General features: G+C 42.2%; 1 protein-coding gene across 1 annotated transcript in view; it reads left to right on the top strand.

The window, feature by feature from the left end:
- The window catches only part of SGSM1 (small G protein signaling modulator 1), a 1,353,076-nt gene that overhangs the window by 1,270,482 nt on the left and 59,633 nt on the right, over positions 1-22,961 (top strand). Inside the window, exon 21 of the mRNA XM_044068489.1 lies at positions 17,544-17,653. Within this exon, the coding sequence (XP_043924424.1) occupies positions 17,544-17,653 (110 nt within the window). The remainder of the gene's footprint in view (positions 1-17,543; positions 17,654-22,961) is intronic.

Genomic DNA, 22,961 nt, shown 5'->3' with positions numbered 1-22,961 from the left:
ATGCCTAGTTGATGTAATCTGCAGCTAAACTATCCTGCTATGCTGCTCAGCTTCCAAATCAGATGCTCTCTGAGCAGTGATAGTCCTGGGTGCTATGATAAGGTAATGCAGACCTAAACAGTCCTAACTGAATACATAAGTGCTGCTCACTGTGCAAACTAGTTACCTGGTGAGTTCTGTGGGACTAAGGTAAAGTTCTGAGGTATTTTTGTCGGGAAATTTCAATTTCTAATGATTGCATTTATACAATGTAACACTAAACCCTGCTGTGCGAAGAACATCTTTGCGCAAACACAAGGATTATATACGCTCAGAAAAAAGCAAGTGTTACACTAAGCCTGCAGGCAGATCAGGTAAGCACACAGTGAGATTTCTACTAGCCATTCCCAGGTCAGATTGGTGAAATCGGCCCTATCCTGCCACAAGAGTGCAGACTCTGACCCTCTTAATGTAAAATGGTTGGTTTGGAGCCCAAGTGTTGAGGAACTGATAGATGCCTGCAACTAACTTAATAAATCACTGAATACACTGTAATTCAGTAGAGAACAGCAGCTTTTACAGTAGTTTAAAAAGCAGCTTAAACTTTAAGGAAGTGCAGAAAAACATATAATTATCACAGTAAATCTTCACAGTATAATGAGAATAAACAACGCAAGTCCAAAATTGTACTTAGATTTGTTTTTTTTTTTAATTCAGATGGCTTCAGATGCTTGCAAAATCTCTAAAAGTCTCTGGTGTGGTCACCAAATGATGAGCAGCTCTGGATAAATGAGCACTGCATACATACCAAGTTTGTCATTGCAAAAGGCACTTATAAATGCTTCCCCTGAGTGACTTTTTTGAAAGCATTACTGAGGCCATAGTTAAGGGGCATACAGTCCATACTGTCTACCTGGACCTTACTAAGGCCTTTGGCACTATTCCCCATGCTGGATTATTGACAAAATCTCCCAGTGCAACATTAATCCTTCCACCAGATTGTGAGCCAGTGCAGCCAACACTAAGTTAGACTTCTGCACTGCCCACTACCACATAACTACACAGCAACTGAAACTGCTACACCCTCCTTGGCCAGTCTGTCTCAGTCTTCCACCCCAGCCATAACCCACCCATATGTCTGACACTTGAAAAATCATTGTTCAAACACCCCACCCCACACACAGTTGCCTGCTGCTGACAATGTATACTGCGTCCCTCCCTACCTGTACATTGGTGATGACTGTGCCCTTCCCTCTATACTCTATTACTTGTATAGCCTATGTCTGATGCTCAGTGTGGCCAGTCTGGCATGATATAGTACAGTTTGGGTGTAGGACTGTATGCATCATTTTACTGTTCTATATAATGCCTTATTCTGGCCTATAGATTTGGGCCAGATGCTGTCTCTTAGCCAGTTCCATGGCATTTTGTATGAATCATCGTCTAACATATTAATCCTTGCACCTGGCTCTTCCACAGCTCCTCATCAGACACTTCTTTCACTGCTGACACTGGGACTTCCTCCTGAATGTGTAACTGTGTGTGTGTAATGGTGTTGTATAATGTATAACACTGCACAGACTGAAAATATCTTATTGCATGTGACAGTGTTATACTGGAGGACACTCCCAGATGCATTTACATAGCAGAAGTGTGCTTTCAGCTTGTCAAACACACATATGGCAACAATATGAATATATTACCTTGCACTGTTGTAACCATTCATGATGTCATTAACCCTGGCTTTGGGACATATTCAACATCACTAATAATATGTCCCTAGGTAAAACTGCCCCACACAAACCACTAATATAAATTCTGTATTTGCTGTATATGGAAGTCATGTGAAATACTTGGGTGGCCTGCTAGACACATTAAATATTATGCCCGGTTAACTTAGTAGTAGATAGAGGGGTGAAAAGTTAATCTGAAGTAGTTGACTTAATTTGATCTTCAACCTGTGGGTCTATGGATCCGAATCGGATCCGGGATGGCCACATCACTAGTATCTGACCCAAGCTCCATGCTCCTCCCCTTACCTATAATGCCCCCTGTCTCCTTCCTTCCTTCCCTCAGATCTCGTTTGCCACTGAAAAGCTATGCATCATGGTCGCAGACCTCCTAGTGTTTGTTATTGGGAAAGTTGTTTTTTTCCTTGCCAGGGTAAGTGTAGTTTCTCCCTATCTTCTCCCTTAAACCTCCTCTACCCGCACTGTCATCGGTTGTGTTAAAAAAAAAAATAGTTTTTTTTTAAGTTTCTTCTCCTTTGGCCTCTCCCTCCTTGCTGTGAGTGCATGTGTGTGTGTGTGTGTGTGTGTGTGTGTGTGTGTGTGTGTGTGTGTGTGTGTGTGTGTGTGTGTGTGAGTATCTGTGGGTGCTTGTTGTTTCCTATTATGGCTGAGAACCCCAAGCCAGTTTTTAGGAAGTGCAAAGAGTGTGACCATTAGCTCTCCCCAGCTGATGGCCACACTCTGAGTCTAGTGTGTTTGGGCATGGCCCACTTGCTTACCTCCTGTCCTATTTACATGGGCTTCAACCCCCGGGCCCTAAAGGACAGGATGGCTAAACTAGTATTGAAGGGTCTGCTTCCCTCATCGGGGATGGCCGCCCCCATAACCATGGCTTCAGCCACCACTACTTCTTCTGCTTCTTCTCCTCCCCAAGCCTGTGGGACTCAAACTCTCGCCATGAGGTCTGGGGAAGGAGAGAAGCACAGAAAGGACAGACACAAGAAGCTATCTCCGAACCGCTCTGCCCCGGCAGGACCTCCTGCAAAATCCAAGACACCTCTTAGGCCTAGTACTCCTCAGCTCTGATCGCCCAGGTTCTCCCCGGAGCTGGAGGCATCTAGTTCATCGATCAGAGCTTCCCCTCATTGGCACTCCCGGCCGGAGTTGGTAGCTTCCTCCTCCTAATCCATCCATAGCCTTAGCGAGGCGGAGATGGACAGGATGATGTGGAAGTTCAGCCATACCGAGATCCAGATGGGAGTCTTGCCAGCCCCCTCTCCCTCAGGAGCGTGGAGTTCTCAGCCTTTCTTCACCCCTATAAATCCTTCTCTGATCCGATCATCAGTTTTGGAGTCTTTGGATCCAACAACAATGTCACAGAATACCTTCTCCTTGAAAAGAACCAGACACCAGGCAGGGTAAGGTTATAAGCGCTTTCGTTCCCTTTATTCACACTCAATACAAACAGAACTTCATCAGATACAAAACCTTACACACTTCTCCTCCTTTTCATATACAATTCTATTGATTAATCACAATCAATTAATTTAAATGAATTAATTAAAGTGTGCTCTCAAGTTAAAAACATTAATATTTTCTTTCTTTAAAAATATATAGCTGTGTATAATACATGAATAATTCTTCTATAAAAATACATATATAATAAACATTTCATTTGTTAAGAAAATATATTTATAAATAACAAATACATATATTAGATACTTGTATCTGATGAAGTTCCGTTTGTACTGAGTGTGAATAAAGGGAACGAAAGCGCTTATAACCTTACCCTGCCTATTGTCTGGTTCTTTTCAAGAAGAAGGTATCCTGTGACATTTTTGTTGGATTATTTGCTTTTATGAGCCGTTGGATCTAAGTTTGTGTGTCAGCGCTGATGGTACCTTGTACCTCGATGCCGGCCATTGCCTGGAGTGTGTCAGATCTGACCTGTTCGGATCTGAGCAATCGGAGCCATAGCCTTGGCATTGGATCCAAGGGGGTGCTTTTGCTGCTGGACTTAACGGAGTGTAGCCACCCCCTCTGTGTCTTGGCCCCAGCGTTCTCGGCTCTGACTCCCCCATCGGGTCCGATGGGAATGGCTCCCTTTGCCACCTCTCAGGCTCTCCATTCTTCATATGCCTTCAATGTGGTGGAGAGGGTTCTCTCGAGTTCTTCGAGACCCCTGACCATCTTGTCCTTGGACTCTGCCCTGACTCCCTCTGCTTTGTGTACAGCCCTGATCTTCCTGCCATCTCAGGGATAGCCTGTGCAGAGTTTGCCTCAGGAAGCCCCCCCTCGCAGGAGTAGCAAAATGTTTGCGAGCTCCTCCCAGAGAGTCCCACTGAGGAGGTTCCTCGCAAATGGATGAGCAAAAGGAGACACCTGGACTCCTCTTCTGAGTCCCTCACTGAAGACACTGACTTGGAGGAAGGGGAAGTTTCCCCCTGATCACCCTTGGAGGAACTCCTTTGCCAGGGAGGGTGGTCTGCCCAGAAACCAATCTCGGATGAGTCAGTGTTCCCAGAGGCATTCAGCACAGGCTCATTTACTTCCTGGGTGTCCCCTCCCGCAGATCCACTTGTGGACCTCATTACATCTCGGGTGTGGAAGGAGCTGGACACCATAGAGCTGATGCCTAGATGTCCCAATAAAGTGTTAAGCCATCCATCAGACAGGACTAGCTGGAGAAAGGTGTCCCCTGTGGATGCCATGGTGGTGGCCACCGCCACCAAAAAAGAGCTTGCGCAGGAGAGCTCTATGGTCCATCCTCCTGACTGGGAGTCAAGGACCATGGACCATCTCGGGAAGCAGGTGTATGCTTCAGCAACCATTACTATAAGGGTGCTGAACTACATGGCACACATCACTCGACTGTACTGAGACCTATTTAAGGAGATAGCTGAGTTGTCCCTAGACCCCGTGTCGGTGACAAGAAGGTGTTCTCCACATGGATGGCCACTCTTAAAGCAGTAGCTAACACATCCATGTGTCATCTCTCCCATGCTACAGAGGGAGCCGCCAGAGTAGCTGGTTCCGGCATTGCCATGAGGCATTACGCCTGGCCCCAGCTGTGTCAATTCACAAAACCATTCAAGGTGTCTTTTGCAAATGCCCCTTATGATGGTATTCCCTGTTTGGGAAAACAGTTCATGACACATTGGTCCAGAGTGAGAAGGATGGCAAGAAACTGCCATTGGGATCCGCTTCTGTGCCCCTCAAGTATCCTTCTATAGGAATCAGTGAGGAACAAAGAAGATGTGTTTCTGAATGTCTCAGTTCTCCTGGGACACTCAGGACTCACCTTCCCCCAGAGGCAGAGGGGGTTATGACAGATGTCACCCAAGAGGCAGAGGGGGTCAGAAGAATTCTGGGTCTCAAGAACCTTTGTCAGACAGACCTGGGCAGCAGTCCTGAGGGGCTGCCTGACTGCTCATCTATGGAGGCAGGTGGGGGTCGCCTTTCACTACATCCAGTGGCATGGGAGTCCATAACATCAGACCATTGGGTATTGGAAATTATATCCAGAGGTTATTTCATCTCGTTCACCAAACCACCTCTTCCACTAAAACACCCCCCAGACATTCCACCCATGCAAAGGGAGGCAGCAGCTCTAGAAATAGACAAGCTGCTTAGAAAATGAGTCATCCAACCTGTCCCCCTAGACCAATCTGGATTGGGCATTTATTCCAGGTTCTTTTTAGTGGCAAAGAAGATGGGGGAACTAAGACCCATCCTGGATCTATCCTCCTTGAACCTGCCAGTAGAAGAAGAGAAATTCCGGATGATCACTCTTCAATCCATCCTTCCCTACCTGCAAGATAAAGATTGGATGTGCTCAATCAACCTCCAGGATGCGTACTATAATATCAAGATGGACAGGTGCTCCCACAGTTTTCTCCACTTCTGGCTGGGAGCCAATCATTATCAGTTCAGAGCCCTCCCCTTTGGTCTCACCACAGCCCCCAGGGTGTTCACCAAAGTGATGACAGTTGTAGCGGCTCGCCTGAGGCTTTAGGGAATTCAGGTCTATCCTTACCTGGATGATTGGCTCTTTGCGGCCCCCACCAGGCTTCTACTTTACCGAGCCAGGGATTATTTCCTCTTATTAAAGAATAGTTTGGGCATCACCATCAATATCAGCAAATCTTCGCTGATTCTGGTTCAGGTTCTAGAGTTCATTGGCACTTGGCTGGACACTATCCAGCTGAAGGTTTACATCACACCAGAAAGGATGCACAATCTCAGAGTTCATGCCTTCCACATTTACCAAACTCATCTTCCTAAAGCAGAGGCTGTTTTGCAAGCACTGGGGTCCATGGTGGCCACAATCACTCTCTTACCCTTTGCTCGCCTTCACATGAGAATCCTTCAGTGGACACTGGCAGTACAGTGGTCCCTATTAACTTTCCCTCTTTCTCATCCAGTCCACATATCTCTGGTTTGCAGGGACTCTCTTCGATGATGGATTTTTTCCCAGATCTTGTCAGGGGACATTCCTTTCTTCCGCCCCTTCCCAAAACCATAGTGACCACGGATGCCTCCCAGCTGGGGTGGGGAAGCACGGATTGGGAAGGACTGTCAAAGGCATGTTGTCCCCCCCCTCCCCGAGACCAGTTTGCATATCAATGTCCTGGGATGAGGGCAGTGCTTCTCGCATTGCAAGCTCTCCAGGCCTATCTTCCTCTAAGTACTATTGCCATACAGATGGACAACATGTCAGTGGTCTGGTATATTAACAAACAAGGAGGAACCAGATCTTACCCCCTTAGTCGAGAAGCCATGAGAGTGTGGGAATGGACTATTTCCACTAGCCTTTTTCTGGTGGCAACACACATTCCGGGATGGTCCAACATTCTAGTGGACAGGCTCAGCAGAACTATTCTGATGCTTTACGAGTGGTCTCTGAATCCTGCAGTAACAGAGGAGATCTTTCTCAAGTGGGGTCTGTCTTGCTACGATTTCTTTGCATCTCCTTCCCATGCAAAATGCAGTGAGGTCTTTGCTCTGAAACCCCCTCATGCTCTGGTGCATGCTTGGCCTCACAGTCTTCTTTATGCTTACCCTTCATTACCTCTCATCTCGAAATTTCTACAGAAAGCTCTCAGGCTGGGGAACATAGTTATCCTCATTGCCCCATTCAGGTTTCGTCTAGTCTGGTTCCCCTCCCTTTGGTCTCACCTAGTAGTTCCATCATGGATTTTGAATCCAGTACCAGATCTCATTTCACACCTCTCGGAGATCCCTCACCCAGATCTGGACAGTCTGAAGCTCTCAACTTGGCTGCTCCAGTTCCCTTGATTATTAGGACTCCCGGTTTATCCTCACTGGTGAAAACCATTTTGGTAGCGGCTCATAAATCTTCCATTAGTACACTATATTGTAGTAAGTGGAAATGATTCTCTGTATGAGCTTCTCAATGGGATTTAGATCCCTTTACAGCTCCCGTCTTAGCAGTCTTAGAGTTCTTGGCAGAGATTTTTCAACAAGGTGCCGGCTCTTCTATGGTTATTTCTAATTTCCATATGGGGGAGAATATGTCCTCAACAGTCTCTTCTAGACTTTGCAAGACCTTCCTTAAGGGTACCATTCTTTTAAGGCTTCCGGTGAAGGATCCTACGCCCCTGTGGGATCTCACTTTTGTATTACAAGCTTTGGTCTCTCCTCCTTTTGAGCTTGCAGCCTCAATAGAGTTGCAGTACCTGTCCTGAAAGACTGCCTTTTTGGTGGCTATTACATCTGCTAGGAAAGTGTCGGAATTTCAGGCACTATCTATTAAGGTTCCACACATGATTTTCCGTAAAGACAGGGTCTCCCTTTGCACTAATCTTTCTTCCTAAGGTGGCATCAGAAGCTAACATTAATGAAACTATTAGTCTTCCCATTTTCTTTCCTAACTTTCAGAACAAGGGGGAATGTAAATTACACTTGTTGGATGTACACAGACAATTGAGATTTTATCTGCACAGGACAAAGTCCTTTTGTAAATCTGACGAATTATTTGTTTCTTATTCAAAACCCTTCGTAGGAAAGCCAATTATCAAAGTAACCATTGCTCATTGGATTTTCCAGTGTATCATTCATGCTTATTCTGACAAAGGCATTTCTCCTCCAGGTCAGGTAAAAGCACATTCCACCATGTCCATGGCCACATCAGCGGCCTTTTGGTCCAGGGAGTCACTGGATGATATTTGTTCTTCTGCTACTTGGTCTTCATCTCATACCTTCATGTCACATTGCAAATTAGACATTATGTCCAGGAATAGGGCATCCTTTGGCTCCACAGTGCTCCGAAATATCCTTCCATGAGTGCCGCCCACAGGTTGAAGATCAAATGAAGTCAATTACTTCAGATAAAGAAGTTATGTACTCACCATAATGTTCCATCTGAGTAGTTGTACTTCATTTGTCTTCAACCGTCCCCCCTCCTTCTCCCTGACCTTGTCAGTATTGCCTTAACCTTGTAGTCAAAAGGTGCGCACTATAGTGGCTCTACTTGCTTTGCTTGGCTAAGCGATATTGGGGAGCCTTTAGTGGTAAGGTCTCATTGGGTTGAGCTTATGCTTATTGAGCAGCAAACATGATCTGAGGGAAGGAAAGAGACAGTGGGGCATTATGGGTAAGGGGAGAAGCTTGGAGCTCAGATCAGATGCTAATGATGCGGCCGTCTTGGATCCACTTCGGATCCATAGACCCATAGGTTGAAGACAAATGAAGTGCAACTACTCGGATGGAATGTTATGGTGCGTACATAACTTCTTTTTTATGATGAAAGAATTCTGCTTGCTGAAACCAAAGTCTGATTAATGCACTTTTTCAGCAGTATATTAACTTATGTGCAGTTACTAATAAAATAACGTATCTGTGTAACAGACGACATGTACGATACTGTCACAGTTTACAGCTTTGAATGTACCAAATTTAGTTTCTCAAAGCATGTATGAATGATAGCTTTCCATTCTCCATTTACCTCAAAACAAACATGGTCCTACGTGTACCAGATCTAACAAAAATCAGATTTACCACCATTCAGCTACTGTTCTTTTTTATACTCTTTTTTTATGAAAGCAGTCTTTAATGCAGTCTGTTGGGAACTTTCAAAGTCAGTACTTTGGTATTTGCCTGATGTCATACAGTCTATTGATAAGCTGCATTTTGTTTTGTTTCAAGGTGAATTATGTGACAGCCTTAAAGTTTTAGGGAGTAGGAAGTTGTTTTTGTCTCCGGCCAATAGGAAGTTGTTCAGTCCTGCACCTGGGTTTCTTATCTGCAGTTCTCCTTGAAACTTGTACCAGGCACAAAATATTCTGTATTTCACACAGAGTTGGATGCCAGACCATGCATATTTCTAATAAGGAAAGTTTGACCCTTTTGTGCATATGTGCTAGCAAACAGAAATGTATATGCAATTAAATATCTATATTGTACTGTGGTGGTGCTGCGGTAGCATTGTCGCCTCACAGTAAGACATTGTCCTGTTCGATTCTCAGCTAGAGCGTCTTCTGTGTGGAGACATGCATGAATGGGCATACCTTCGTTGAAGGTTGTGCATCAGGGTCGGCAACTCGGCACGTAAAAATCTACTGCCAATCATTAGCAGACCGGAGTTCCGCTGTGGCGACCCCTAACTGGGAAAAGCCGAAAGACACAACATTCTAACAAGCAGAAGTATACATGTACTGTTATGAACATCTAAATATATATATATATATATATATATATATATATATATATCTAGCAAGGAGTACCCTTCCAGTGGATATACCTTCTTCCCTGCTTCCCAGCTGGGGGGGTCTTTATTTTAATCTTGGTGCAGTCTGTGCACCACGAGTACTTCTGCAAAATAGATTATGCCATAAAAGCCTGCATGGTGTTGGCTGTCACTTCTGTGCTTCATGAAAACCACATATTGTTCCCTAGTACTTTTGTGTGGCATCACGGAAATGATGGAGCATCCATATGGCTGATGCTGGTGATGCATTTATCATGTCCTTCATTGGTCACTGAAAGGTCCGTATAACTAGTTTTCCAAAGGCCTGCATATGCGAGTGATGCATCTCGCTCACCTCCTGCATGGTGCCTCTGTCTACACATAGTAGTGGTCCACTATTTCAGTGTTATGAAGGGCATGATATGTTATGTGCAGATGCATGACATGGCACCACTAAGGCAATGGTGGGCAACACCATGAATACTGGTAGTGAGTACAGCCTCTTTGTTATACAGATTTACAAGTGCAGTGGCTACCCCATACATGCTTTCATGGTCAATTTCCCATAGCTACGCACCTTAGCATACTTCTGCTATGTAGATGCATCAAGCAGTGTCCTCCAGTATAACACTGTCACATGCAGTAAGATATTTTCAGTCTGTGTAGTGTTACACAATACCATTATACACACACAATTACACATTCAGGAGGAGGTCCCAGTGTCAACAGTCAAAGATGTGTCTGATGAAGAGCTTATGGATTAGCCAGGTACTTGGTATTGTTGTAACCATTCACTTCTATGGTGTCATTAACCATGGCTACAGGGCATATCTGACATCGGTTTACTATCAATTTGTTGATCGCAACTTGTGCGATTTACAAAATGTTGAGAGAGCTGTATGTCGACTCAAAACATAGACATAAAAAGTGTTGGAACGTAAGTTAGTGAATGCAGTATAGCATTCGCTGTTGTGAATTAAAATATTCCAAGCCCGATCACACTATAGTGGGGATTGGGAAATGTACCCTTACCCTCACTGTAGTGCGATCTCGGAGTTTGTATATATAAGTAGGGGAGTGGGCGGGTGCAGGGGGGCTTGCCCCCCTGCAAACATGTAATGCAGTGTGGCAACTTTGACAGGCAGTCTGGGAGTCTGCTTCTTGTTCCAAAATGTCGATATCAACATTTTAGGACATCTGGTTCGACATTTACATTAGTTGATGTTGTGCGAACCGACATTTCGGTTCAACAACATGACGATTCGACTGTGTTACAGTCAACAAATTAATAGTAAACCCCAACATCACTAATAATATGTCGCTGGGTAGAATTGTCCCACACAAACCACTACATATGTGCCATATTTAGTATATATCTACAATTATTGATTAATTACTCTGGAACAGGAATCTCTCAGTGCAAAATATATACCTTTCCTAATTACTTAGACATATTGTTTACCCTTATTGGCATCCAAGGTCACCGTCATTCTAATATATTTGCACATTACGGTGTCATTATTTTGTCATTTACTTGTTATGCAGGCCATGGAATTTTTCAGATTTCTGCATTCATTCTCAATGTCTCTGAACTGTACCCACCCTGCCTGTGACTTCTCATTGCACAGAATCTCACACAACACTCCCAGTCTTTGTTCTTCTCCTCTTATGCTCACTGTGTCTCTGAAATGTACCCACCCTGAGCGTGTCTGGTCATTGCACAAAATCATCCACTGTGTCACAAAAACTGTTTCCGAGTTCCAGCCTTTATCATGCTCCATCTGAAATTAAGTAATCCAAAATCCTAAAATTTATAATATAAGTAGCATTACTTTTTTGCGATTTCATTGTTCACTGGGATCGCCAACATCAAGATGGTGGTGTTCTGTTTTGTTATTGTCATGTGACAAGGGATTGCAGTTGAAGGTGATTTTTTTGTAGAGCTTCTTTCCTAAGAAAATTATGAGTGGCCTAGTAAAACCAATATTTCATCCATTCAAGTTTTTGTGGTAACTTTTTATCATTTTCTAATGCATTATCCATCTGTCTTACAAATCGAATGTGCAATAGCTAATATGTATGCACTCCAGGAAAACCTATTTGTTTGTTTTAACATTTTAGTCGTAACTGAAAACTGCACTACACAAATATTTACAGATGCTTCTGAATTATTTGTTTTGACTTCAGTAAGTTTGCATAAGAACAAAACATCAGCACTCTTTATCTTATCTATACTTGCAGAGATCTAAAAGAGTGAAGCATTCCAACTCTTTTAGAAAAGATCAGTTTAATTTAACTTTCAAAATTAACAAAAAAGTGCAGTTGTTCAGCTAAACTTATCTTAACAGTAGATGTTCAAACAGATCACTGTTGCAGTAGCATCAAGCTGTATGGGATATATTCTGCCAAGAATCACGTCAGTCAATTTTAAAAAGATTTTCTCTGCCTTTCATGCACAGTGTATGTAAGAGGGAGCACAGCAATATGCTGGTGTAAACGCAGATGTATGGGTGTCAAAAATCCAAGCTTTCTTACTGAATGCAGTAACTGGATTAAGGTCCGTATGTGCCAGGAGAAAACATAAAACGATGAGAGGGATCCCACCCTGGCCAAATGGCAAAGGAAAGAATAGGATCCTGTGGGAAAACAAAAGGAATAAAATGAGAAGGGGATGGTGGGAGGGTGATAGCACTGCAACAATGACCTATTTGAACATCTACTGTTTTGATAAGTTTACTTACATAACTGTACTGTGTTCATCCTGAGATCACTGTTGCAGTGGCAAAAAGCTAAATGGGATGATTGCCAGAGCCTAGATAGCCAGGGAGGAGGAGGAAGAGGAAGGAAGAAGGATCAGGGTCCAGAAGTCCTTGGAGAAGAGACCTCGCAATTCCTGCTCTGGCCATGGAGGAAGAATCAACCTTGTAATGCTTAGTGAAGGTGTGTACAAAAGACATGTTGCTGCCTGTAGAAGATTTTTATTGTAATCCCCTTTACAAAATGCCCTAGAAGTAGAAAAAAGCTCGGGTAAAGTGAGCTTTGACCTTCTGTGGCAGCAAGTTTCCACAGTGAGAATAACACAATTGGATGAAATGTGGTAAGTGTTTGAAAATTATCTATTTGGCCTGGTTGCCCTTTCTTCTTTCCATGAAAAGAAATGAAGAGCTGATCAAAAGTTCTGAAGTCCTTTGCCCTGTCAGTGTTCTATCTGAGCTGCCTGGGGGAAATGAGGATATGTAGGATTCTCTCTCTCTACTGTTTTTTTGGGGGGGTAAGGAAAGAACACATAGTGATAAGGTCATAGATGAGGAAAAGGTGGTTCACATAGCCTCCCTTGACCTCACCAAGCCTTTCAATACCATTCCCCACTCGGGTATTACAGAAAAACTCACCAGCCTGAACATAAACCCATACGTCATGAGATGGGTTGCCAACTGGCTTACAGACAGAACTCACATGGCAAGAATAGTGGACTCCAGGTCCGACTCTAAACCAGTCACAAGTGGTGTCCCACAAGGCTTGGTCCTGGGACCCCTACTGTTCGGTATTTACTTCTCAGAAGTACAGGCAAACACAGGAGGACTACAGATAACCAAGTTCTCCAATGACTGCAAACTGGGAGCCATAATTAACTCTCCGGCTGACATGAACATCTTCCAAAAGGGCCTTACTGAGACGGACACCTGGTGTCAAAGTCATGGCCAGGGTACTTCTATGGGATAGGCTTGTAAAGGCTCCAGGGCCATTAGCCTTGTACAGAACTATGAACTATGAACCTATGAACTTGACTTCTGGGCCTTTTTGCAAGGTATCCTGGAGAAGAAGTGAAACTCTGTTCTGGATTTGTCTTAAACAGTGTTCTGCTCTGACAGAATAAAAGTAACCTGGAGGGAAAGATTGTACTGAGTTGTAATTTCAAAGACTATCATGGCTAGTCTGTGTAGAGGATAAGACCTGCCCCCCCCCCCCCTGTTTGTTTATGTACCACACTGTTATGCTGTTATGTGTAATTAACAAAAGAAGGTCTGGTGTCCACAGATGATTCAAAGGTTTTAATGCATTTAACAAGGCCACCATTTCTTTGATGTTTATGTTTTCCCTTGAACTGATGGCCCCAAAATCTTTGGACTTTGACTACCTTGTATATTGCTCTCCTTGCAAAATCCAATGCATCTTTTACAGACAGAGAAGTGAAAGAAGGGGACATGGCTTCAACAAGCTATAATTCACCACTAGTTCTTCCTGATAAGTTACAGCACAGGGATTGGAAAAGGTAGAGGCTGCTGGTGCTGAGTCAGCACTGATTTAAGAAACTACTGTGTTTTTATCATGTGCAGTCTGGCTAGTGGAGTCAGCAGTATGGTGGAAACCATATATCCCAGAATCCTGAGATAATCTTTTGCAGTTGTAGTTTGTTGGAAAAACTCTAAGAAAGGAAACTTGTAAAATGCTGTATTCTCCAGAGAAGATAAGCCATTGTAAGAGATGCATCCAAGAGAAAACCTGGAAAAGTCAGTCTGTGGGAAGGCAAAGGGGATGACTTCTCCATCCTGAGAAGAAAATCCAGGCTTTGAAACAGACTCATGATAAAGACAAGAGATATCTGACAGTTTTAAAAAGAGTCTGCAAGCATAAGGAAATTATCCAAGTAGAAAAAATAATAAGCAATCACTAGTGCTACACATTTTGTGAATACATTTGGAGCTATGGAGAAACTAAAGGCTAGATAAGAGAACTGACACATAAACCATATAGGGAAAAACCTTAAATAAACTCTGAAAGTTCTGTGGTTAAGACTATGGTAAGTGTCTTTTAGATCCAGAGTCAGCAGAAAGGAAAGGGTAAAAGATTAAGGTTAAAGAGACTGAAGGGTGAGCATTTGGAATTTGGGAACATTAATGAACAGACTGAAAAGTTGTTGTGTCTTTTCCCAGTTAGGGGTTGCCACAGCGGAACTCCGGTCCGCTAATGATTGGCAGTAGATTTTTACATGCCAAGTTGCCAGCCCTGACGCACAACCTTCAAGGAAGGTACGCCCATTCACACATGTCTCCACACAGAAGACGCTCTAGCTGAGAATCGAACCGGAGAGCGTCTTACTGTGAAGCGACAATGCTACCGCAGCACCACCACCGCAGTTCAATGAACAGACTGAAAAGTGACAAAACTAAAGCAGATTTCCATGTACAGTACCATCTTTTCTTGGGTATTAGAAAAATTCTTGAATAAATCATTTACCATCTTGAGATTTTGGAAATGGTTCTATGATGCCTTGAGATAACATATTACATAGGATGGAAGGAAAGAGATGAGTTTGATTTTTGTGGATGGGCAGGGACTCCTAGGTTTAGTTTGTACCCATTTTGAAGTATCTGGAGTAGCCAGGATTCTGAAGTTATTTGATTCCAAAGTGGCAGAGAAGGAAACAGATGGCTTGCTAGACTGTGTGGATTGCCAGGTTGGGAAGAGGAGGTGTTTTGGCAGAGCAGATGGTCATGCACTTTAAAGTTATGGGTTAGAGGTTAGGCCCGACTCCCTTTTTCCTTAATACCCCCTTGCCACTTTTTCTTCTGTTGTTTACCTGTTTTTTGATGGGACTCTTTTTTTTTTTTTTCTTTCTTAAAATAATGGTCTGGACTATTGGGGCAATTCCTGTTTTATTTTGGTATAAGGAACTGGAACATCTACTTAACTCCTCATATTAGTTTTCCTCTTTCATGAACACACTTTAAAACCTCAGCTGAGTAGAGTTCAAATAAAACGCCCTTGTCCTAGGTAGCACTGAGAATGTGTGCCTTTACATTGTTGGGGAGATTTTGTAATCTCAGCCAAGCATAACTACACATGACAGAACTTGTTTTAGTCACCCAGGAAACTGCAGCAGCTGTATCATATGCACATTTAACAGTATGCTTTTAATCTGTTACCCCAAAGAAATCATACTGAGTAAAGAAGACTTTCCATCAGAAGTGAGTAAATCAGTAATAGTGTTAGGCACATATGCAAAAGTTGCAACAGAAATTTGGTCATGTTAGCATGACAATTTTTTGTTCTAAATGCTAAAGTGAAAGATGTATACACTTTTTCTAATACCCATCAAAGGCTCTCCCATCTCATCTTTTTCAGAGGAAACTGGGGTTACTAGCAGTAAATTGTTTAGAACTGTAATTTTTGCCCACAGAGATTACAGCACAGTCTGCAAGAGGGTTACAGAATAGAAATGTATGAGTTTGTGGTACCTTATAAAGCCTGTCATGGCCATGAAGGAGTCTTCTGACATTGACCAGTAGAGAGAAATCAGAACCACTTCAATAGCCTAATGTGCAGAATTCATTTCCCTGGGATCAGAAGGGGGACATCCAAGGAAGTTGAAACTGACTCCATAGCTGAATTGCTAAGGGCTTTCAAACAATGATTATCAAGAAAAATGTTTAGGCTGTTAAGGTGACTTCTGATTGTTTTAGGAGTAAACAACAAGCAAATCTGACAGAGTGGGTGAGGTGGATCTCTCCTAGACAAAACAAAGAAGGTGTAAAGGAATATTTTATAAGTATCTGATGATTACACAGAAACTTTCATTTTCTCCTGGACATTGAAAATTTCTCACAAGTTTTTTTCAAAAAAGGAAGGAAAGTCCCCTAGAGGGTACTTCTCTGCCCAAAAGTTGAACAAGCCAAACACTGAAATTCTAAATATATGGTGAAGACCAAGTCTGAGTGAAATTTTCAATGGCAAGAAAGTTCTGATTTTAGCACCCATATTTTCTGCTTTTATACCAGCATGTTGTCATGCTTTCTCAGGTGTACTGTGCACAGGGAGGTTCGCAATAGCTTTCTCTCCTGGCCAGACATCTGATCCTTGCACGGAATGTGCGCAAAAGCTTTCTCTCCTGACCAGATATCTGATCCTTGGCAGGATACATCCCATATAGTTTTATTGCTATTGCAACACTGATATAATGATGAGCATCAGTTTCTTGACTCATACATGTAGTATTAAGTGAACTGATATATTGTTTAAAAAATATATATTCTACTGATAAGGCTGTGAAATCTGTTACACAATATCCACTTTGCATTCTTGTAAAACAGTTTTCATCTTGTATGATATCTACAGTGCATCATATAAATTAGGTATTTATCCTTTGTTGGCCATGTTAGTCCCACTATGCTAATGGTCTCTTTTCAAGAGAGACCCAAGGTGGTGTCTCTGCTACTAGAGAAATTTGGCCAGGGAATCAGGAAATTACTACTCTTTTCGATAGGTGCCATGAGATCTTTTAGCAAGCTCAGATGCTCATAAGCCTACTACTTATTATACAGCAGGAACTTCTTATTGTACAAATTGTTAATGTCTGTTATGTACTTCGCAGATAAAGATTCTAGTTGTCTACTGATGTACTACGTTCTTCATCTGTAACTATGTTTGTAATTAATTGATGTGTTAATCAAAGTGTTAATCGCTATGTAAATCCAATGTAGCTACTGTCTGTATATTTTAACTGTGGAGCTTTTCTCCCCGGGCCTCCGCTGAAAATGGACCTACGTCCAGTCGAACACTCCTGATCAATAAATCTAAATAAATAAAATCTTTTACATCCACCTGAGCTATCAGTAACTTAAGCAGATGAGATATCAGTTTAACATCTCATCTAAAGGACAACACACTCTGGAGTGCAACACCCCATGATGCTGCACTGCTGTTTTACCAATCTAGTTACCTGAAGTGGGAATAGAACACATAGCCTTCTAGTCTTCCAGCACAAAATCGTTGAGTGCGCTACTTATTAATTGTTAAATGCAATAAGCACAGGCAGTATTTGTTGAGATTAAAGTCAAGTCAAAGTGATTTGCCCTAAAGCTGATTGTCCACTGCATCTCAGACTTAGAATGCATAGTTCAAAGCAGGTGTATACAACTGGAGATATTGCATTAAATTACACATGTTCTACAGTTTCAGGTAATAAACGCTATGCTTCAGTGGGGTTTTATTTATGATTAGAACAGTTTTTGTATGTTTTAATGAACTCCTATTTTGTGTTTTCCTCTTCAAAAGACATAGTAGTTTAAAGCTGTTCAGAAGTACTAATATATGCATTTAAATGTTTCTATTTTGTTTCTATACAGAGGCCCTTGCCTTCAGTTGCTTTACTGAGCTAATGAAGAGGATGAACCAGAATTTTCCACATGGAGGTGCTATGGATACCCATTTTGCAAACATGAGATCTCTTATCCAGGTAGAAAGCCATCTAAACAAATTATTTTTTACTGTTATGCATGCCATTAAGGCTTTTGAACAGTATTCTGCATACACACACACACAATCGCACAGATGCACACTCACATATAAATAAGTTTTTCATGTGGGTCTTTTAGTGGAAATATTATTTTTATGGTGATCCGCACGCGTCAAATCAGCAAAAAATTGGTATGTTTTAGTACAGCATAATGTTATGCAGTTTGCTTTGCAGCTACTCACAGCTAAAATGTAAACCACTTTAATATAGCTAGAATAAGGAACTAAAGATCTAAAAGTTTTTTGAAGCTGGAGATGGAAAGTAATTTTCTTAGTGCCTCATTTTCATTTTTTGCCAGCCTGTACTGACTTCTTCACCCTGCCCTCCCCCATATCTGTTACACAGCTTTAACTTCACACATATAGATAGGAAGTTTCACACTTTGGGAGGAAGGAATGGGTTCAGGGGTTTATTCCTTGTTCATAGACCAAGTGAAATACCTCAAAATGCATCCCAGCAAATAACATTGGATACCTACAACATTTCCATACTGACAGCCATTAGACGTTTTTATTATTTATTTATTTATGTATTGACATTTGATTATCAGAAAAGTTTGATTGGGTAGAAGCCTATTTTTAGTGGAGGCCCAGGGAGAAAAGTTCCAAAGTATTATAAAATATTTTAATAATAATTTTTCAGTCTAAAAATATTGCAAAAAATACAGTTTAAATAATTATACTAAATTATACATCGATACAAGTTATATCACAACGATTTAATAGTTAGAAAAACTGTTGCCAGGTTATAGAGAAATTAAAGGTAAATTATGATAATACAAACAGGAATTGCAATACAAATTGAGAGAAAATCAGGATTATGCTATATTTAGAGAGAAAGCTGTCTTATTTTTGGGGTATTCCTGTACTATTATATGAAAAATAGTTTTGCCCTTACCAATATGCATTAGAGACTCAACACAATAATTGTAGTAGCCGTAATTATTCATACTCTGAGGCAATTCATTTGTAAGCAAAACACGCATTCAGTACAGCAAGGTCCAGTGGCCACACTTGGACTCATTACTCTGCATTTTTGGTTTATACCTTCAGAATTTTAACTTAAAACTATTTCATGTCAATGCTTTTGTTTCATCATTAGTGACACCTGTGCACTTGCTTTATCGTTCCATTTTTATTACGGAGTTTTTTTCACAGAAACCTAGACTACTTGTTACATTGATGGCCTCAGCAGTACTTTTTCAAACATTCATTTGGTCCCACCTAACTAGGTTGCTAATTTAACTTGATTGGTTAAGCATACCAGAGACTATCTTGCTGTTCCTGATTTTTTTTCTTGTTCCCCATCCATTTGTCAAAGTTACACTTGAATTAGGTTAGGGATGAATTATGCTTCACATGGATGGGGAGTCTGTTCTATAGGAGCGATAGTCTCTGGGATACATACCTATCTCTCCAGCAGGTCCTGTTTATATCACAGGCAAGGTTTGTCTTTTGAATGGGCAATTCTGGTACTTTTTGTTTTGCGCTATGCATGAGGTCCATCAAAGCACAGTCTGACAATGCCTTGTATGCCAAGCATAAATCTCCCCTCAACAACCTGTAGGGTCTACAAAGAGGCATGTTATTTGCTTGGCTAATTTCTTCTGGAGCTAAGACTCGACTACTGTGATTGGAGTTCTACAAATTTACTACATTCATTAATTTGACTGTTGTTGGTAGAATACTGGCTGGCTTTTTTGGGTGCTGTCTGTGTATCCTCTTTAGGCTCAAATATGTATTTCCAAAGCTGTGGATGTTATTTTCTACCTTGTAAAGACTGTCTGCAAGAAATCCAAGGAAGTATTTCTGGAGTGAGTGTTTCTAGGGTCATAAAATACCTCACGTGGATTGCTGCAGGTTAGTAATTTTATAAAAGTGAATAGACAGAATGTGTTGTTTTACCTGTATAGTTATTTCTATTATTTAATTGATGTTCTTCATGTTTCACTGTTGCAGTCATCACTTTTGGGTTATCTGCTTGCAGTAGCCCTCAGTCAGCCTGATTAACAAAAGTCTTGGGTCTTGCATCGGTTGCTGTCCCTTCTTCCATGACGTCAGGTCATCAGGGGTATACAACAGGCAGCCGACACCATTACATCAGTATTTCTTGCCGTGCGGTGCCTGAAGCAGAAGCAGTTCGCAAGTGCCGGTCGGCCGACTTCTGAAATTTTCGTTTTCGAGTTTCAGAACCGAAGTCTTCAACTAAAGCTAAGTACCCCATTGGGGAAACTTTTTCTTGATCCTTACCGATGTCAGTAAAAGTTAATAATTGCATTACTTGCGGAAAGCAAATACCTCATAAAGATTTTCATTCGTACTGTATTCTTTGCCTAGGCCCTGACCACGATGTGCTGTCGGTTTTGTGCTTTATTTAATCAGCACACTATCCATCGTCAGTATATTTTCACCTCTAAATATTTCAGTTCTCAGTTTAATTATCCAGAAATGTCGTCGGTTAGCCATCCAACTACCTGGATTCCAAAAAAAATGCAAGGATAAAGACAGAGACAAGCTGCCAAGGTCAAAAACTGTTGACAATACTTCTCCTAAGCCAGTTGCCAGTTCGCCGGTACTCAGTGAGGTGCTTTCACAGCCCCTGATACCCACTACTTCTGATTCGCAGGCCTCTATTGAGACCCATTCGGAGTCCAGTATGCCGCAAGATGCTTCAACTATGGAACCTGCAGATGTCTCTACCTTGGATGGGTCCGGAGCCGCTCTGCAGGCACCGGCTTCTGAGGGTGTATTCAGGCCTATGGACTTGCATATTAAACCGATGCATCCGCCTTCTTTTAGGCCTAAATCTCGAACCATGCCTAAAAAAACGATGCCCAGGCTGCATGCCCAGGGCTCTATGCCTAAAAAACAAATGATAAGAATAGCTGAAGATCTTATAACTCTAATCAGGGGAAGCCAGCCTCCCCCTTCTAGAAGACCTAGGACTGAAGTTGTTTATGAATCTTTTGACAAGGATTCTGATTTTTCTGATTCTTCTGATGATCTGGATTTACCTTTATCTACTTATGAGGATTCTGATGCAGAGGTCTCTATTCCCTCTGCTTCTCCTGCAGAGGATTTCTGTTTTGGTGAAACCTTACATACTCTAAGGGAGCATTTCCACTGGGAAAGCCAGGAATTTTCTGATTCAAAAAAGATGCTTAGGGATTTCTTACTCCTGCCTCAGCATAGGCCTTTAGCTATTCCTCCTGTACTAGACAGTGTTGATGATACTTCTTCGGAATCAAGTTTGGCCCCTGATTCTTTGCCTCCTGCTCCCAGAAAACCTGACAGATATTACAGAGTTCCTGATTCACACAAGTTCCCTTTTAAAAATCCTTTTGCGGATCCAGAGACTATTTCACAGGGACCCAAGGGCATTAAGGCTTCTACTGCTAAAAATCCTACCCCTTCTGATAGAGACTCCAGGGCGCTGGATAGATGGGGTAAGAAGGTTTACACTTCGGCAGCCTTGGCCATTGGGGCTTTAAACTGCCAGTTTCATATGTTAAAGTATCAGCAACATGTTATTGGATTGCTTAAACAGAAAATGATGTTGATTCCTGACTTTGCAGAAAATAAAGAATTACAGGATTTAATGCATTCTGCTGAACAGGTTGGAAAACATACTTTGCAATGTGGATTTGATTCTTTAGAGGCCTCTTGCAGAGCTGCTGTTACTGGTTCTGTGCTCAGAAGGCATGCTTGGCTTAAGGAGCAATCTTTACTTGATCATGTTAAAACTAAATTGTTGGATGCTCCCTTAAATCAGGACCGCCTGTTTGGCAACAAGGCTGAGGAAGTTCTTAAAAAGAAGGAAGATAAAGCTAAATCTATGCAAACTGTTAAAGATTTCTTACAAGTTCAGCCTCCTAGATTTAGTAGGCACTGACCCTCTAAGAAGTGGTCCCTTCCAGCTTCTTCAAAGTCTTCTCAAGCCAAACCCAGGCATAGCAGAAACCCCAGGTTTCAGTCCCAGGGGACACACAAGACTAAGCAGTGGGGGGTTTCTGCACCCAAACCCTATTAAAAACTGTCTCAATGACTTGATTTAAAACTTCCAAGCACTTCTCAACTGAATGCTCCTGTAGGTGGAAAGATTGGTCTGCAGGCCAGAAACTGGGAACTCATTACCCAGGACAAATGGGTTTTAAATATAGTGTCCTAAGGATACAGATCTCACTTCCACACCTTACCAACACCAAGCAGGTGGCCAGATCTACCCCCAATTCAGTGGGCAGAGGGCCAAAATCAAGTGCGCTCTCTCTTAAGCATGGGGGCTATTCAGTTGGTACCAGAAGAGGAAAAGGGACAAGGGTCCTATTCGAGGCTTTTCCTGGTACCCAGAAAAGACAATACATGGCATCCTATCCTGGACCTTTCTACTCTAAATATCTTTCTGGTGATTCCAAAATTCAAGATGCTAACTATTTACCAGCTGCTTCCTATGCTAGGCAAAGATGCATGGTTGGCAACACTAGACTTAAAAGAAGCATACCTGCACATCCCTATCAGGGAGTCTTGCAGAAAATACCTACACTTCAAAGCAGGCTACATGCACTATCAGTTCTCTGCACTGCCCTTTGTCTTATCTACTGTGCCCAGGGTATTCACAAAGTGCCTAGCTCCAGTCATTGCATTCTGCAGGCAAAGAAATATTCAAATATACCCATATCTGGATGATTGTCTAATTCAGGCAGAAAGCCAAGACATACTATTGAATCATCTGGCCTTGTTCAAAGAGTACTGACTTGTCTGGGGTACACCTTAAATGAGAAGAAATCACACCTGGTACCCTGTCAACAAATTATATTCCTGGGAGCAAGCTTGAATACAAGTACCCAGATGGCTTTCCTCACACCAGAGAAACGGATTAATTTGAGAACCTTCTTCAAACTAGTGGCCACAAAAACTGAGTTATCTGCAAGGCAAATACTGCAAGCCTTGGGGTTCATGGCCTCCTGCAGCCTCCTAATTCCATATGCAAGGCTGCATATGAGGAAACTGCAATGGTATCTCAAAAGCCTATGGTGCCAACATTCACAGGATCTAGAAGCAATGATTCCTATCATACCTTGCCTACGCCTAGAGTTCCTTTGGTGGGCAGAGGACTGCCACCAAAACAGGGGACTACCATTCACACTATCCCCTGCCACCCAAACCTTAACAACAGATGCATCAGACTATGCATGGGGGGCCCACCTGGCAGGGAAGTGCATTCAGGGCAAATGGAACCAAATGCACCTGCA

Source organism: Protopterus annectens, chromosome 4.part0, assembly GCF_019279795.1.
Source record: "Protopterus annectens isolate FY-2018-M chromosome 4.part0, PAN1.0, whole genome shotgun sequence".
Classification (NCBI taxonomy): domain Eukaryota; kingdom Metazoa; phylum Chordata; order Ceratodontiformes; family Protopteridae; genus Protopterus; species Protopterus annectens.
This window is presented reverse-complemented; position numbering and strand designations above follow the sequence as displayed.